The following is a 16,830-nucleotide window of genomic DNA, read 5'->3' as shown; positions in this document are numbered from 1 at the left end:
ATTCTGGTTTTCTGATTCTGAATAAAATTTCTAAGTTTTCAATCTATAGAAAAGAAAATGTGTCTGAGTTTTGTTTGACTATTTTTCAGTAAAACTAAATGTCCAAATTAACATAAACTTCAGAAAAGAGTCACTTTACTTTGAATTTAAATCTGGCTTAAAATTGAGATTTGTGATATTCATAAGATGTTCGAGGGGGAAAAACATGAATTGAACTTCATTTTTTTAAATTTTAAGTATCTTCACGGGTACTGCCTCTTGCTAAGAATTGAAAAATCCTCCGAGAGCAATTCTTGTTATTAAAAGTGCTTTCTCAAACTGTAGATCCCTTCAATCTCTGACAACATTGCTCGCACACATTTTATTGTTAGTTTCAGACGTCATAGAGGACTTAAAAGTAAGCCAAGTTTCAAGTATCTGATTGGCCATATGTAGTCCGGCAACAAGTACAGCAGCGCTTTAACTCCCCTTAGAGCATAGGGCAGCAACCAGATCCTTCCACCTATCCCGATTCACCGCAACTGACCTCAGCTGTGGCCACGATTGAATACTTTGAGACCGAGCCTCCTTCAAAACTGATGACCTCCAAGTTGTCTTTGGTCTTCCAACGCGTCTTACCCTGGGGATTCCATTGGACGGATTGTTTTGCTATATTGTCGTTTCGTTTCCTCACTGTATGGCCTATCCAACGCCATTTCCGTTGCATGATATCTACGTCCAATTTTTTCCGTCCGGTCCTATTCCACAGCTCAACAACATTCTCAGAACAGAGACAACGGTTAACGAACTGATTTGACGTTGGATATCAAGAGTTTCAACTTGGTGCGTAGCGATATGTTGCTAGAGTTACACGCAGGAGAAAGGATTCCAAATGCACTACGGGCTTTGTTTATTCTACTGTTAACATCCAGGTCCGTTCCGCCATCGAGAGCTATAAAACTTCCCAGATAATTAAACTGCTCGACCTCCCCTATGGTCCCCTGCCTTAGAATAACTTGTGCTTTGGCCCGTGGTCATTACTTTGGTCTTATTTGTGTTAATCCTTTAGCCATCAACTCTCACACATCTGATTTAAGCCTGCCGTGTTGTTTGCCATGAGACATATATCGTCAGCATAATCTATGTGGCTAAGCTTGTCAAACAGACTTGTTGTACGATTCTTTAATAAACCCGACAATTTTCTCAGGGATTCCTCGCGTAATAAGCGATCTCCAGATGCATTCACGATTGACCCGATCAAACGCCTTCTCAAAATCTACAAACATTAGGTACAGCGGTGATTGGTACTCAGATGATTGATCGAATATGATTCGCAAGATGTTGATGTGGTCGACGCACGATCGGCCACTGCGAAACCCCGCTTGGTATTGAGGGTAGACTCGATGCTGGACTTAATCCTCTCGAGAATAATAGTTGCATTAATTTCGGAGAAACGGACGGAACTGTGTTACAAGTTATTACAGTTTTTGAGGTTTCCTTTCTTTGGAAACTTTACAATAACTCCATCCTTTCAGTCCCTTGAGTAAGTTTCACTCTCTCAGACAGCCTGCACGAGTCTAAGCAAAATACGGGAAGCTGCCTCATGGTCTAAATACGGGAAGCTGTCTCAGGGTCTCTGATTGGCTAGCTGACAAAAATTTGTCTTCAATTATATTGGAAAGTTGACTGGAAAATTAGTATATAAAAATCCACTGAGGATGCTCTTTTATGTTTTTGCTCTTTTATTAACAAAGCCTTGGATGAAAGGAAGTTTTGCGCTGGTCTCTTTGTGGATATTACCAAAGCATTTGACATGGTTGTTCATGATATTCTTTTGGATAAACTATATAATGTCGGTTTTCGTGGCTTTATATACAACTGGTTCGCTTCTTACTTAAAGAACCGTAAACTAAGAGTAAAAATCGGCGATTTCTTAAGTAGCCCCCAGGTGCTAAGGTTAGGTATCCCCCAAGGGTCAGTCTTAGGACCGGTTCTGTTTTTGATTTTCATTAACTCTCTGTTTTCCCTACCGTTTGCAGGTAGAGTTACAGCTTTTGGAGATGATCTTGGAATCGCATATGGCTCAACGAGCCCACTGAATCTGACAGCTGAACTTAACCACGATATTCACTTATTGAGATTATGGTTTGCTTCACATAAGTTAATTGTAAGTGGAAAAACCAAATTAATGTTTTTCAGATTAGGTTCACTTGAGCCACCATATGTCGATGTCAAGTTCCACTCGTTTGACTGTCAGCGTTTCAGCTTAAATGGTTGTGTTTGTACATCTGTGTCTGAAGCAACCTTTAATGAAAATGAGGTCTGCAGTTCGAACTGTTTTCAAATTGAAGTGGTCAGGAACTTTAAATATCTTGGTACTACGGTCGATCAAAACATGAGTTGGATGCAACACATTTCTAGTTTGAAACAGTACTTGCGCTCTTCTATTAGGTGTTTATATCGGTTAAGAAAGTGTTGTTCTAATAGAACACTCATTACTGTTTACCATGGATTCTTCCATTTAAAACTGCAATATGGGATTAGTGTTTGGGGAGGTGCCTACATGTCCAATCTAAGGCTAATCGTCATCTTACAAAAGTGCGCCATAAGAAAAATTAGTAACGCTCATCGCCTTGCTCACTCTATGTCATTGTTTAGATCCTTGAGAATTCTTCCAGTTAGGCATTTATTTTATTTTAGGGTCTCTAAAATATTTTATATGAGAGGTGGCTATATGCAAAGTCCTATATTTGATTCACGTAACTTACGTAGCATTAGCCGTCATGTTGTCTTAATTCCAGCTTTCCGCACTACTCATTATAGGAACTCCTACCCAGTTGTGTCTTGTAAACTTTTTAATAATCTTCCTCATGATATAAGAGTTATAAGAACCCAAAGTAAATTTTTAAAGAATGTTAAATCATGGCTTCTTGATTTTGATCACGATGAGATAGAAGATTTGCTCTCCTATGTTGCATAAATATTAGTTTAAAATCTTTAAAATTTTAATTATATTTGTAAATTTTATTGTTAATTTTGAAAAAAAGAAAAAAACAAAGAAAAAAAAAAAAAAAACAATAATGACTGTCACCCCACTTTGATTAATTTTGTCTTTTTTAAAGTGACATCTAACACTATTTATAGCTTTTATAAGCAAAATACAAAATGTCACTAGCTATTCTGAATTGTAAAAAGTATGATTTTGTAACTATGTATATACGTTAGTTTATTGTGTAAAAGAGAATAATGAATGAATAAACATAATAAACATAATAATATCCCTAAGTATCAATTCAAGTCGACTTATGTCAAAAAGACATCTTATTATGATTTTTCAATTAAATGAAAGCTGAACTTTATTACTATATGAAATATTTATTTTATGCGCAATTGCATTTAATGTTTTTTGTAAAAAAGTAATTTATCAAATTAGAAGAGGAATAACTTTAATTTCTTTACAATACAAAATACAAATTGTGTTGGACTCGTAGCTTGCCTGAGGAGTGATTGGTTGACAATAATGCTTTCCTTAGTTTTTCTACATTCAACATAAGGTAGGACTTGTGAAGTAAGGTTCCTAGTTTGAAATATATGACAGCTGAAAAAGTAAGTAGTTGCCTTGGTCAAAATGTTCGTTCGAAGAATGCAGTTTTTTTTATACTACTCGTGTTTTTTGGCGTTCTATAAAATTCTCAAGAAAACGCATCGGCAGTAGCCAGATTTTTGTATTTAAAAATTGTTACAACTGAAAGAAGATCGGTCAGAATAATAATAAAAAAAAAAAACACTCAAATAAAAAAAAAGTTAAAATTAAATTTCCAAAAAAATTAACTAAAACAAATAAAATTAACAATTTTCGAAAAGAAATGGTAAGAAAACATCTGGAAATTGATGTTCTAAAAAAAAGTTAATTTAAAAATTGCAGCTTTGACATCAAATATAAAGTTCAAGAAGGGCGTTTGTTCGTAGACTACTATATAAAAATGTGGTGTTGAAGGTAGCCCGCCTCAATTCTTTATATACCTGAATCGAGTTGAAATGAACTTGATTCCCCGACCGGAATCGATTGATTTTTTTCCCCAATGGAAAACACAAATCCACAACTACTCAACGAACACAGCCATCGAGATACAAATCTATATTCAATCGTACCAACATTTGAGAACGAAATCACATAATATCCATTCGAGACTCCTGTAAATATCAAATACCCATCCGTAGTAAGATTCTACTTGAACTTTTATCGGTAGTATTCATACTGCGGATATTGTTTTTGTTATTCGTGTAAAATCTTACTGTACTGTTGATATATTTTCCAACAAAACACGGGTATGGATAGATTTTCCAAAAAAACATGGGTATTTTGCTCGCACTAAAGGGGTTATGAATACCCTTATAATAATTAAACACAGTACGAGCAATTAGGAGTTGGAAATATTTAGTTAGGTAAAGCATTCCACATTCGAGTAGTGCGGCTAAATAAAGAATCTCTGTACCTAACAGTACGTGCAAAACACCCAATTTTTTAAACCACACTACCACATCTAGATATTGAACAACATATACATGCATACATACTACATATTCGTATCTAAGTCTTCTCGTTTTGGCTTAAGACAGAGCTTTTTGGTGCAACAACATTTGTTAAGAAAGAAAAATCACATCTCTTTACACAACGATTAAAATATTTATTTACACCACGCAATGAATGTTGAAAATCTCTCAAAAATCTGAATGATGCAAATCATCTTTATAATAATTGATTTCAAGTGGAAATGATTTGTAGCTATAATCCTACTTGATTAGCATAACGCAAGTAAATTCTATGCTAGCTTTCTGCTGCTATGATACCTTTTTCATACAGTGACAAATACTGATTTGTTTAATAATAGGCGTGGGAACAATCAAATAAAAAAACAAATATAATTTAAAAAGGCGAGATTAAGAAAGTAATTAGTTTGGTTTATTAAATTAAAAAGTAGAAATAATGAAAGACGTTTTTAATAGCTTAACGGCCTCTTATAACAATTAACTGAAAATTTTATAAGTTAAATTTTAAATTTATAACAAAATATATTTTTTATAATAAATCTCTTTATTTATAAAATACAATGGTGAGTATATAAAAATAATTGTAATACATACATAACACAATTAAAGCATTATAAATAAAATATAGAACCACTTTATTGGTGGGAGATTAAAAATTAGGTATAATATTGCTTTGCACTTTTAACAGTTAAATTTACAATTACTAAAAATATTATTAAACTGGCTAAGATTTTGTCACGAACTTTAAGTATTGAATATCGACTTATAGTTAAAAAGAAATCTAACAACAATAAACTCATAAAACTGCCTGCAGTTAGGCGCATTATTTAAGTTTCTATGTTGATGATGGAGAATCAGTATTGTGAAATCCATTTGTGGTTTCTGCAAAATCTCCCGATGGAGTAAGTCCCACTTTGTGCATTAACTCAGATAGTTTTTGGGCTTTTCGATCTTCATTATGAGCAATTACAGTACATAAATGTTCGGTAAGGAGTTCCTTCTTCTCAGAGGCGTTGTGCAAATCTATTTTGGCTTTCAAAAATTGTGCTTCAACTTTATTGTATTGTTTTCTGAACATAAACGCAATAAGGACATACAACAAACATTATATTTAGTAGATAAAACTTACTCAATGCTAGCATATTGAATGCACGCGGCATCAATTTGCTTTCTTAAGAGAGCCACGTCGGTAGCTAGTTCATTATCAAGCTTTGACAGTTCACTTTTGATTTCTTCGATTTTTTTCGCCTCGGCAGCAGTTTTTTGTGAACTACATAATTAAAAAAAAAAGGAATAATGAAAAAAAAAAAAAATTTAAGTGTTGGAGTTTTTTTTCATACTGAGCTTCGATGGCTTTGTGAAGCAAATCCTTCTTCTGCTTATTTTGTTCCTCGATTAGTTTTCGATGAACTTCAAAATCTTTTAGTGACACTCCCTTAAATGGAGATTCAATATTTTCAGATGGTTCTGGTAATATGGAGGAGTCATTAAATGAATTATCATTGTTATCATTTGGAACATCAGGCGACCGTGAGATATCGGAAGGCTCTTTTTGGATTGTGTGTTGTGCTTTAGGAATAGGTTGATAGAATAAAGCACCTTCAATGGACTTGGACATGCTTTTGTTTAGATTTATTTCATCCATTGAATCCTCCTGTGCTTGTGATAAGGTCGTCACGACAGCCTTGGGATTATTTTTTTGAACCGGCTTCTTTATTTTAAGATTCTCCTGTGATCTTGCCAGTTCCTTTTTTTCCGGCATCCTTCGGATTCCATGACTTCTGATTGTGGCAGATTTCACTTTGGGAAAAATAATAAAATAAGGTGTTTAACTCGATTAGTGTTTAATGATTATATGGAAGCAACAAGTTGTAACTTACTTGTTTTTACAGAATTTGAAGTGATCTTGTTAATATCTTCTGGACTAAATCCGTTGAATTTATCAGACATGATGTTGTGGCATAAATAAGAATAAAGATTGGTTGTTGTTTGTTTTAATAAATAATTAATATTTTGCCGGAAGATAAGATCGAGTTAAAACATTACAAGAATTTTATATTTTACAAATTGCTTACGTCCAAGGGCTAAGCAAACAATTTTGACGTTTTAAAATGTCAAGTTGGAATTATCGAGCTAGCACTGCCAGTTTCGATTTTTAAGTGATCTTGTTGAATTAAGCCCCTCTTCACACTAAAAACAAATTTGATGAAGAGTAATTTTGACGTTTTCAAACGAATGGCAGGATGCCAAAATGTCATTTCAAATACTTCATTAGTTATTTTTTCTATAGTATTTAGGTTTGTTATGTCTAAATAGTGATTTTCTTATGATGAAATTGTTATATTTTGTTTCCTTTGAAGAATTAGTGTCAGCGATATGAAATGTAAGAATGAAACCTCGAAAGAACTTTAGACGAGATTCAAAACCGTTAATATGTGTAACTCATGCCGTTTTCTATAAAACATACAAAATTTGGCTGGTCCTAAGGCCACATAAGGAAGTTTAATCTGTATATTGTGTACCACTGAATGTTGTAATAAGAAGGTTGTCAACAAAACAGCAATGCAATGAGCATGCTCCGTATGCTCGGACTTTTCTCAGAACCCTTTTCTAAACAATAAAAGAAAAACGCCTATTAATGACTTATTTGACAATTTTGTCCGAGGGTCTGGTTCAATGGCGATAGTTATTTGAAGAGATCTTTCAAAGTGGGTTGCACTCTCAAAAATTTTCCAATAGCATCCAATTAGGCGACAGTTCCCAATTTATACGGATGGTTGATTTTATCCAAATATTAGAAAATTTGTTGGTAGAAAATCGACTGACAATGATTGCCGACAATTTTGTATCTTCCAATTAAAAATTGTCTGTTTACCCGACTTTAGAAAACTAAAAACTTGGTATACTCATTGGAATACAATCTTCTGTACAGATGACAGAGAAATGAACATTTATTTTATAAGTGAAAACAACAAGTCGTGCAAGAACATTTAAATAAAATAATAAATACAAAAAAGTGGAACAATTATGAAACAGACAATATCTACTGTCTTTCTCATGCTTCCCATCCTTTTCAACCTTTTTTGTAGAACTTTTCAAAAACTGTCTGCCAGTTAAAAATTGGATTATGTTATTTGAAAAGAACATCATCCAATTTCCAATTAATGGAAAATACGAAAAATTTCGTGTTTAGACGAGTACAAACGATTGCAAGAAGTCGGACAATTTTTGATAGAAAATTTGCCGACGATTGACTGGCATTTTTTTCTGTCACTTTTGATAGACAAAATTGGGCGTTTACATGGTTGATAGAAAATTGGTTAAAATGTTTTGCGAAAAAAGTTAAAACTGAGCAACGTTTGTGCAACCGTGAAGAAGAAAACGTTGTCTAACAAATCAACTTCTTTGTGTGAATATTGAAAGCCGTTCTAGACATCCTATATGGTATAAACACGAAAATGTATATTATTATCATGGAGCCGTTTTTGTTTATGTGCAAAGTAGCCTCAAGATGGCGTTATAAGTGTTGTATACAAAAGTTAGGTAAACAAACTGTTATATCTAATGTCACCTTAGCCACTCATTGCCGCCCTCATAAAAACCCACGATGATAGTGCTAGAGATAGAGACGAAAGTGAAGAATTTACAAAAGTTGGTAATTTGCGCTCACACTATCCCAGACCTAATGATCAAGCCCTTAAGAATTGACCTGAATTAATGTGAAGAAGAACGCGCCCATGTCAAATGACTGTCAAATGAAAAAAAAAATCTCAAGGCCAAATGCCAAATACCACCGTGTTCTGTTTATATTTTAACTTTAAGGTTTAAACAAAACTATTCATGTGCCTAAAATTGTTGGTTACTTTTTAATTGGAACAACCTATTCAAAGTTGTGATAAACAAAATAAAATAAAACAACACAATGGCTGGCAGAGGACGAGGTGGCAAGACATCCTCGTTAACTCAAGAGCAACTTCAAGCTATGGGTTGCATTGGAAAGGATATGCCTCAAGTACAACTAGCACCTCCACCAACTTTCCCCCCACTTATGTCTAAGCCTGTTACAATGGAGGTGAAATATATAAATGATAAATAAACAAAGTTTTCTACCTTATAATCGTTAAATCCACAGACAACTGCCTCACAAAACTATCAAATCCTCTGGAAGGAAGATTTTTTAAATCACATGAGAGACTCTCCTTACTATATCACGCCAAAAGTCACAAAAGCTAATATTTTGCGCTATTCAGATCAATATGCTGTAAGTAAAACTTAAATTGCATATTTTTTTGTACTAATTTGAATCTCTTCAACCCAAAAGAATGCCCTTGAAAACTCAAAAACCAAAATAAAAGCGGATATTCCATGGAATTTAATGCCCAGTGAATTGTCTCCAATGTTTAATAAACGTAAAACGAGTGCCAAAACTACTGTACCAGCAAAGAAATCAAAAGCAGCGAATATTGATGATACACTAAAAGTACTTGAAGAAAAAGAAAAGACTGATGTTGATCCTGATTTAAATGAAAAGAAAGCATCCGACTCTGAAGCCGAAGAGGAAGAAGAAGAGGTAAGGCTTTGCTTTTGTTATTTAAGGCAACTATTATTGTTTGAATTTACTTGTTTTCTTCAAGCAGGACTTGAGAGCTGATGATGAAATGGACGATGAAAACGACTATGGTAACAGTTACTTTGATAATGGAGAAGCGTATAATGAAGAAGATGACAATTTGGATGATGGTCCAGTTTATTGAAAATATGTTAAGATCTAAACTTTAAGAAATACATTTTTTTAAAAAAATCAGTTGTTAATGTTTAAGATTTTATAGCGCAAATAATTTCCTAGCCTAGCATAGCATCTTGTTAGCTTACTCGCTAACTAATTTTCTAGCGTCTAAAAAGGAGGTTTAAAGTTTAAGAATATGCAAGGCAAAGCCTTCAACCCGCTGGTATCAAGAATTTTAAAATGAAACAGACACTAAACAAATTTTTCAAGTAATTGGAAAGTAAGTAGAGAAGAAGATACTAGAACTTTACTACTTTCGGAAATTCTGAACATTCCTCCCATTAGCCTGGCAAACATCATAAATCCAGAAAAAACACTTCATTACAAAATAAAATTCAGCAAATAATTCACTTCAGATTATGTATAAAAAATTGAATATTGATAAAAATTGACAAATTCTCGTTTACCGAAATATTTATTCCAACAGGATACATTACAGGCCCCTTTTCTAACAATTGATGAGCTATTATGTGCTCCTCCTTCTCCTTAGCAGCTAAGTTGTCCTAAATTCCATTCTCTCGAAATCTATCCCATTTCATCACCTACCTATCTTTTCCTACTTTATACCCTTTGAAAATTGCAATCATTATGAAAAATCGCGACATACTTTTGCACCCAAAGGAAAACATAATCAACAATTTTTTAAGGGGAGCTACTTGTCGTTTCTAGTTTTATGTATCAATATGTTTCACCAGTTTTTTGCGAAGTCCGTTTTCCAATCATTCTATAAATTATGTTGTTGCCTCTTACTTACCTAGGGAAAGAGACTACATCTACGTAGATAGATATTTATGTTCAAAAATTATGTCACTCCGTAGACTCATAATATTTTTCGTGCAGAAAATTAGTAAGAACTTTTCACAAAAATTTGCAGTAAGGAAAAGTCCCCATAATAGAAAATAATTATAATGTTAAAAGTTGAATATTAACAATAAAAATGCCAAAAATTTACAATTAGCTTAATTGCAAAACATTTATTTTACTATTTAACAACTTGCTACATTCTTCTCCTGGAAATGGTGTGTTGTTTATTCGTAGGTCTTTGGTGGTTTTGAGTTCAAGAAGATGATTCCTGATGATTTGGCCTAAAAACAATTAAAGATTGATTTAAATAAAAAAAAAAACAATTTTCAATTTTAAAAACTTACAAATCCAATAGTACCACCCAAAACCAAAATTCCAGTAAGCAGAACAGCGTTGTATTTGGAATTCTGACGAGAATGATGTTCTTGCCAATCTCCCTCAGGGACTGGTAAGTCGTTCATTGTTGTGACCTTGTGGTGTCCACCGGCATGGTAGGCAGCACGAGACAATGCACCAGCTGGCAAATAAGGAAATAATTTTTTTTTATTCAGGGAAATGATTCAATATTATGTAATGTAAGGTTACCAACGATATGTAGTTAGGTTTTTTTTTATCTTACCATTTCTCAACAAAAGGGCTTGGGATGCAATTTGTTTGACCAACATGTTGACAAAGTTTATGGAATAATGTCTTGAATAAAATTAAAAGAATGCGTTAATTTGATAATTAATTTTTTAGAGTAATTTGAAGATTGATTTCTACTCACAATCGCCTCGACTTGACAGTGTGTGGAGAAAAATAATCAAAAAAGTTGGGATTTTTCACACGGTCAGAACGAGTATCGAAGTCACGATGGACGACTATCGATTGGGATTATTTTGACATTTCTTTAATTCGGAACAAATTCTTAGGTTGGGAACACAGCGATTTGCTAAGTTCAGAGCATAGTTGGAATAATATTATTTGTTTCAGGTTTATGTAAACTTAATTTTGCACAGAAGTGTTAATAAATAACTATTTAATAAACAATTAATAAATTTGCATGTTGAACAGAATCAATTCCTATTTAATTTAAAATATTTATGAGTCTGTTTACTTATCTTTTCTATTACAACTAAGAAACTGTCAACATTTTGATTTTAACCTCTGGCCTTAGTACTAATTTCATAACATGATTATAGTTAGCAAAACAAAATGAAACTGTTTTAATAGTAATTAATCAGGAATTGTATTTTAAAATTTGGAAAACTATTTTTAAAATTAAATGAAATGAGTTATTGTTACATCTAAGTTTTCGCATTACAAGAAAAGCGGTCACTTTTAAGCTTTATCCTTTAAAATTTGATAAACAAAAACATAAACAAATGGGACAATAGAAGCTTCAGTAAAGAATTGAAATTGTTTAAAAATGGTGAACATCTAACAGAAGATAAGTTTCCAGGCTGATATTTTTTCACGAAAATTAACACTGGCAACCGAGATCTTGTGATTTGTAGAAAATGCTGCAACCGCAGCCATGAGTTCTTTTAAGATGTCATAGTTTTGAATTCTAAATTAGAAAAGTCCAAAACCAGGTTTTCGTGAAATTATCGGTTTGCCCCGAAAACCTACATCGAAAACTCAAGTTTTCCCATACATTTTTCGTAAACCACAAGTTTTATATAAAACCTCTCGAAAACTAGTAGCAATTCAAAGTTGAACTTAACAAACAAACCTTTCGAAACATTCAGCGTTTAAATTAATTTAAACAAAACAGCTGATGGCTGCTGTCAAAACAAATATTTTATTTTGAAATAAATTTGGTCGTGTATTATTATTTTATTTTTTTTTATTCCATTTTATTTTTTATTTACAGAATATGGAAAACAAAAAATTAAATTTTGGGAGAGCTGCGTGGGTATACAAAAAATTGCTGGAAAATTTGCCAACGTTGAGAATAAAATCCCCAATCCTCAAGAGTTTCAAACGCTCTTTATTAAGCGAGGAACCGGAATTCAATATGACTACTGGCGTGACGACCCCAAGGACGAGGAAGACTTGCTCATAGTTCGTAATGACGTTTCCAAGGGATGCGTCTTTACACTCGTCGCCACAAATATGTACGACGCTTTCGCTTACTACCTGGAGAAAGACTTTCCGGTGACTCCGTTCAGTCACAAGGATTTGGGAGATATGAGAAAGGCGATAAGTTCATTTGTGGAGTTATTCTCCTCCAAGTATGAAAGAAAATTCATGGAGAAATTGCAGCCACTCATAACAGTTTCAGTGATCGCTTTGGATGAGTGTGATTTTGGTACGAATCTGGAACTATGAATCGACCTTTTCTGCTCTGGCCATAAGAACCTAGACGAAATCATTCAGAATCTTCTCAACCCAGCCAATAATTTGCTCGGACGGCCACAATATATGGCGATTCTGAAGGCACATTTAGCCAGCAGCAGCAATAGTCATAAGCTCAGTATTTTGCATTGAGTTTGTTATGAAAGAAGAAGAAAATGTTTAAAATAACATTAATTTTTATTGTAACAGTTTTGTTTGTTGTTGATTCTATGATATATTTTCTACACAATTAGCTTTTCCTTAGTGACCGGTTGACGTGAACTAAGAGGACAAATGCAGCCAAGCGAGCTTGTAGTTAGTTCTTGTTGGTTCATGTCGTGAAACTCTTTTGCTAGACGAGCTAGTTAAAATCAATTTGAATTTGAAACGTGTAAATGCTCGGTGTGAACGATTTTCTGGTTTTCGAAAACATTTTGCCAAAACCTGGTTTTGGTGTGAAAAGGCTATAAGCCATCAGGGACAAATCAAATACAACAGGTAAATATTTCGACATTAGTTAGTTGGCGTAAGTGCTGAATTCATTCATCCTCCACAGTTTTTTCCCTCCAAGGAAATTCCCATCAACAAACAGTTTGAGCAGCTTTGTTATTTCGAATGTCATCTAAACTTCAAAAACTGACATTTGTTTTTATTGTTCTGATTGGAAAAAAAATCTCAATCGATGGTTTTGGTTTAACCCTTTTTTCATATATTTTTCATTAACTTAAATTTATTAAATAAGCAAATATATCAAACATGTTAACCATTGGAACTCTAGCCAACATAAAGCACATATTGCAAAAAGACCTATTCAACAGCACCGGCGAAAGGGTTCTCTCTGTGGCCACAGTCACGAAAACCTACAAAAAGAAGAAGGTTTGTTATCTCTGCATCGTCACAACTCCTCCTCCCATTCCCGTGGTAACAGTATGTTTAGTAAAACTCCCCGAAAAAGAAGGTGAGTACAAAAAGAAACGATGCTGGCAGTTGGACGAAATCAAGTTAGTCGATGGGAAGAGCGAAGAATTCGAGACCCACGAATTCGATGTTCAGGTGGAAAAACTCTACAAGTGGTATGCCATCAATTTGCACGAAAGACAGAACTTCATAGCCGTGCTGTATAAGCAAGTAAACAAATATGTCCGTTCCAATCGGGCTGAGTTCCGCAATGTCCCCGCGGCCTGGCTTACGGAGATGTCACCAGAGAAGATGGCTGCGAGTGGAGGCGGAAACAAGGCCAACGCTGACACGGAAGACGAAGACGGAGAGAGCTCCGAGTTCCAAATGATCTCCGACAAAGAAGCCACGGAGCTGATGAAGTTATTCACAGAGTGTGATTTTGCCATCAAGGATGCGGAGACTTTTATAGAGCAGCTTAGCAAAGAGTTGCATGACTTAGATGGGGTGAGACTTAAATTCTTGACTTCTAACTCATATAATCCTTAACATTTCTGTTTCATATGCAGGCTAACGTCCAAAGTGTTTTGGCGTCAGAGCAGCAAGTGTTCATTTTAATGCAGCACATTGAAACCGCCGTTGTCGAGGCTGAGAAGTTCGAAACACGTCTAGATGCCTATGAAGAGATTCTGGGACACGTTCGAGAGACTATGGAAAAGATTGGTGGCAAGAACGCGATGATCGAGATCGCAAACAACAACAACATTAAACTGCTGAAGGAACTTAACCGAGTTATAGTAAGTTGGCTACCATTTCTCTAGCTCTATCTCTCATTTGAATTGACTTTTAATTACAGACCCAACTTGATCTGCCACACTCACACCAACAAGCACTGGACGAGCCTGACCTGAAGACTGCCGCTGGCAGAGAAGCTGCCATAGCAGCAGCCAAGAGCTTACAACAAGCAATGAACAGCGACATAGATCCTTCGCTGCTGCGTCTCGAAGCGGTTCAAGACCAACGAAAACGCTTCGAAAAATGGAAGGCAAAGTTTTCCATTACCGTTAGTCGTTATGTAAATAATTTATTTATACATTTGGGAAACGAATTCGGAGACACGTCACTCTCCTCCACTGAGCTAGTTCTTCCTAAACATTCGTCGGTTCATAAGGAGCTAGTAGCCTATACAGAACTGATGCACTGGACAAAAGCAATGGATCGCAAAACGTACGATGGCTTGACCAGAGTGTACACAACATCGTTAAGTAAAATCTATGAAAGAGATATCCGGAATTTCTTCACTTTGGTAGGGGTATTTGTGGTTTTCTTTTGAATCGGAATCAAATGAGTGAATGATGTTTGTATATCCGCAGGCTCGACTTCAAATCTCCGAAAAGCTGCGAACGTCTCGAGAAGATTTAGATAGTTCGACTTCGTCGAAAAAATCAGCAGTTATAGTGCCTTATGGGACATTAGGTGTCAATAAAGAATCCTGGGCAAGTGGTATTGAAAGCGCCGATCGGGAGAAATTCGACATGATTCTTGAGAAAGTCTTAGCTGAATTGGAGCCAGTCGCCTTACAAGAACAACTCTTTTGCATAAACTTCTTCCAAATGGATGTGATAAGTCCCACGACTAAAAATACTCAAACAACATTGGATGCCCTAGAGAGTCAGCCGGAACCAAAGGAACAAGATTCAAGTCGTTATTTTGTCTTTTCTTTCTCATAAATTTCAAACTAATTCAAAATTTATTTGTAAATGTGTATATTTTGATAGGTAATCTCTTACCTCAGAAAAAAATCGACCGGCAAATCAACGAAGAGGTTCGGAAGCTAATGATAGCCTTATTCGGATGTCTGGAACCTGAACTAATAAGCTTTATACAGAGTTTTGAAAAGATGGATAGTTTGTAAGTTCAAATCAAAAATTAAAAATTTCTCAAGGGCTATACAAGTTCCAATTTCAGTTACTCACTGTACGTTTTGGTGCGACTAACCCAGCATGTGATGTCGGCCCAAGACACCCACTCATTCCTTAGCATGACTTTTGCCTCGGCTTTGGTTCATGTCAAGCGAAACTTCGACCGATTCATGCAACAGCAAATACAGTCAATTAAAGATGCAAAAATGCCAAAACGTTCAAAGTGCGGAATACTACCGTACGTGGAGAATTTCGAAGATTTTGCCGAAACGTGTGAGGGAATTTTCCGCAAATCGGACAGACGAGCAGACATGGAGAAATGGTACCTGCAATTGGTCAATACGATATTCGACTTTATATCAATTCATTCCAACGAACATCCGAAAACTCCGAGTCAAGTGGTCAAAATGGAGAACTACCATCACATGTATTCGCTGTTGGCTCAGCTTAAAGTGCCCGGCTTAGATCCCCTCAAGAAGGACGGCAAGGCTAAGTACAATGATGCTCTTAAAGCGTATGTAACAAAATACTTTGGTCGTCCATTAGAAAAACTTAATGTAATTAGTCATAGAAATTCTTTGTCGCGTTCGATTCAATTAACTTCTTTTGTTTCTTTAGCTTTTCTTTGAAGGTGTCCAACAAAAAGTCGCTCAAGGTGTTAAAGAGACTGAAATCAGTTATCAAATGGCATTCTCTAAACAAGAACTACGCAAAGTGATTGGGCAATATCCAGCGAGAGAAGTGAAGAAAGGATTGGAAAACCTTTATAAAAAAGTCGAGAAACATCTTTGCGAAGAGGAGAATCTTCTGCAAGTTGTGTGGCATGCAATGCAGGAGGAATTTATTGCACAATATAATTATCTTGAAGAGCGCATCCAGAAATGCTATGCTGGGGCAATGATTAATTTGGAATTCAGTATTCACGATATATTGACGTTCTTTTCTGATATCGCTCGATCACATTGAATGGAAATTTAACCGCATCGATGATTCTATCTTCTCTCTCTTTCAATCGAACATAATTTTATACCGTTATGCCATGGAGGAACAATTCCATAGTATTAGTGCTTAAAGCATTAACTGTAATTATATTATATACAACAAACAAACACAAAACAATTAAACAAATATTTTACTGTTAAGTGCAATAGCAAAATAAATATATGTATATTAAAATTATTGCAACGAAAAATATGGCGTTTCTTTGGTTCGCACTTCGCACATTATTATCATTATTTTTCGGATTCATCATCGTGTAAATTCTTTTATTGCTTTTATCTTCCCAGTAGTTTTGCATATATGTATTCGATAAAAGAAAAAGTCTTGTGTTTTCAAAAATAAATCAGCCCTATCACGAAAAAATTGTTACCAAATACGTTCTTAGTGGAAAATCTCATACAATTTTCCATTACGAACGGATTTTATAACACGGTACCACATCGCATCTTCATGGCATAGAATCGATGCATTTTCGGCATGTTTCCGCAGGTGTAGAATACCATGCTTCCTATATCTCTTTCCATTATTATTTATTTATTTAGCTTAATACAAGCTATCATAACTTAACTTAAC

General features: G+C 34.8%; 4 protein-coding genes across 5 annotated transcripts; 2 read left to right on the top strand and 2 right to left on the bottom strand.

Moving 5' to 3' along the window:
* Positions 1–5,053: 5,053 nt before the first annotated feature.
* On the bottom strand, positions 5,054–6,608 carry LOC129945826 (RAB6-interacting golgin). The gene is made up of 4 exons (XM_056055757.1): positions 6,411–6,608; positions 5,871–6,330; positions 5,660–5,800; positions 5,054–5,600 (listed from the first exon to the last, which is right to left on the bottom strand). Exons 1-4 carry the CDS (start codon positions 6,478–6,480, stop codon positions 5,366–5,368), a joined length of 906 nt encoding a protein of 301 aa, XP_055911732.1. The 5' UTR covers positions 6,481–6,608; the 3' UTR covers positions 5,054–5,365.
* A 1,704-nt stretch (positions 6,609–8,312) lies between these two features.
* On the top strand, positions 8,313–9,334 carry LOC129946488 (DNA-directed RNA polymerase III subunit RPC7-like). 2 transcript variants are annotated; one of them, XM_056056701.1, is made up of 4 exons: positions 8,313–8,602; positions 8,663–8,791; positions 8,852–9,100; positions 9,165–9,334. In XM_056056701.1, the coding sequence occupies exons 1-4, from the start codon at positions 8,453–8,455 to the stop codon at positions 9,282–9,284; spliced, it is 648 nt and encodes a 215-aa protein (XP_055912676.1). In that variant the 5' UTR covers positions 8,313–8,452; the 3' UTR covers positions 9,285–9,334. The 2 variants fall into 2 exon arrangements, with proteins under 2 accessions (XP_055912676.1, XP_055912677.1); XM_056056702.1 differs by having other exon boundaries at positions 8,314–8,602; positions 9,168–9,334.
* A 929-nt stretch (positions 9,335–10,263) lies between these two features.
* On the bottom strand, positions 10,264–10,973 carry LOC129946472 (uncharacterized). The gene is made up of 4 exons (XM_056056667.1): positions 10,887–10,973; positions 10,740–10,810; positions 10,465–10,637; positions 10,264–10,401 (listed from the first exon to the last, which is right to left on the bottom strand). The coding sequence occupies exons 2-4, from the start codon at positions 10,783–10,785 to the stop codon at positions 10,345–10,347; spliced, it is 276 nt and encodes a 91-aa protein (XP_055912642.1). The 5' UTR covers positions 10,786–10,810; positions 10,887–10,973; the 3' UTR covers positions 10,264–10,344.
* Positions 10,974–13,086: 2,113 nt separating this feature from the next.
* On the top strand, positions 13,087–16,452 carry LOC129946812 (exocyst complex component 1). Its single transcript, XM_056057156.1, has 7 exons — positions 13,087–13,843; positions 13,906–14,133; positions 14,193–14,642; positions 14,710–15,037; positions 15,115–15,247; positions 15,305–15,815; positions 15,877–16,452. The coding sequence occupies exons 1-7, from the start codon at positions 13,196–13,198 to the stop codon at positions 16,222–16,224; spliced, it is 2,646 nt and encodes an 881-aa protein (XP_055913131.1). The 5' UTR covers positions 13,087–13,195; the 3' UTR covers positions 16,225–16,452.
* Positions 16,453–16,830: the final 378 nt, after the last annotated feature.

This window comes from Eupeodes corollae, chromosome 2 (genome assembly GCF_945859685.1).
Source record: "Eupeodes corollae chromosome 2, idEupCoro1.1, whole genome shotgun sequence".
Classification (NCBI taxonomy): Eukaryota; Metazoa; Arthropoda; class Insecta; order Diptera; family Syrphidae; genus Eupeodes; species Eupeodes corollae.
This window is presented reverse-complemented; position numbering and strand designations above follow the sequence as displayed.

What these genes read in the sequence shown, in the direction of transcription:
- LOC129946812 (XM_056057156.1), top strand. Translation starts at nt 13,196, where the DNA reads ATGTTAACCATTGGAACTCTAGCCAACATAAAGCACATATTGCAAAAA. An exon ending in TCCGGAATTTCTTCACTTTG is followed by an intron (nt 14,643 to 14,709) that starts GTAGGGGTATTT and finishes GTATATCCGCAG; the next exon opens with GCTCGACTTCAAATCTCCGA. An exon ending in TTTGAAAAGATGGATAGTTT is followed by an intron (nt 15,248 to 15,304) that starts GTAAGTTCAAAT and finishes TTCCAATTTCAG; the next exon opens with TTACTCACTGTACGTTTTGG.
- LOC129946488 (XM_056056701.1), top strand. Translation starts at nt 8,453, where the DNA reads ATGGCTGGCAGAGGACGAGGTGGCAAGACATCCTCGTTAACTCAAGAG. An exon ending in CTAAGCCTGTTACAATGGAG is followed by an intron (nt 8,603 to 8,662) that starts GTGAAATATATA and finishes TTAAATCCACAG; the next exon opens with ACAACTGCCTCACAAAACTA. An exon ending in GCTATTCAGATCAATATGCT is followed by an intron (nt 8,792 to 8,851) that starts GTAAGTAAAACT and finishes TCAACCCAAAAG; the next exon opens with AATGCCCTTGAAAACTCAAA.
- LOC129946472 (XM_056056667.1), bottom strand. Translation starts at nt 10,785, where the DNA reads ATGTTGGTCAAACAAATTGCATCCCAAGCCCTTTTGTTGAGAAATG. An exon ending in AGCCCTTTTGTTGAGAAATG is followed by an intron (nt 10,638 to 10,739) that starts GTAAGATAAAAA and finishes CTTATTTGCCAG; the next exon opens with CTGGTGCATTGTCTCGTGCT. An exon ending in TGGGTGGTACTATTGGATTT is followed by an intron (nt 10,402 to 10,464) that starts GTAAGTTTTTAA and finishes AATTGTTTTTAG; the next exon opens with GCCAAATCATCAGGAATCAT.
- LOC129945826 (XM_056055757.1), bottom strand. Translation starts at nt 6,480, where the DNA reads ATGTCTGATAAATTCAACGGATTTAGTCCAGAAGATATTAACAAGATC. An exon ending in CACAAAGCCATCGAAGCTCA is followed by an intron (nt 5,801 to 5,870) that starts GTATGAAAAAAA and finishes TTAATTATGTAG; the next exon opens with TTCACAAAAAACTGCTGCCG. An exon ending in ATTCAATATGCTAGCATTGA is followed by an intron (nt 5,601 to 5,659) that starts GTAAGTTTTATC and finishes GTTTATGTTCAG; the next exon opens with AAAACAATACAATAAAGTTG.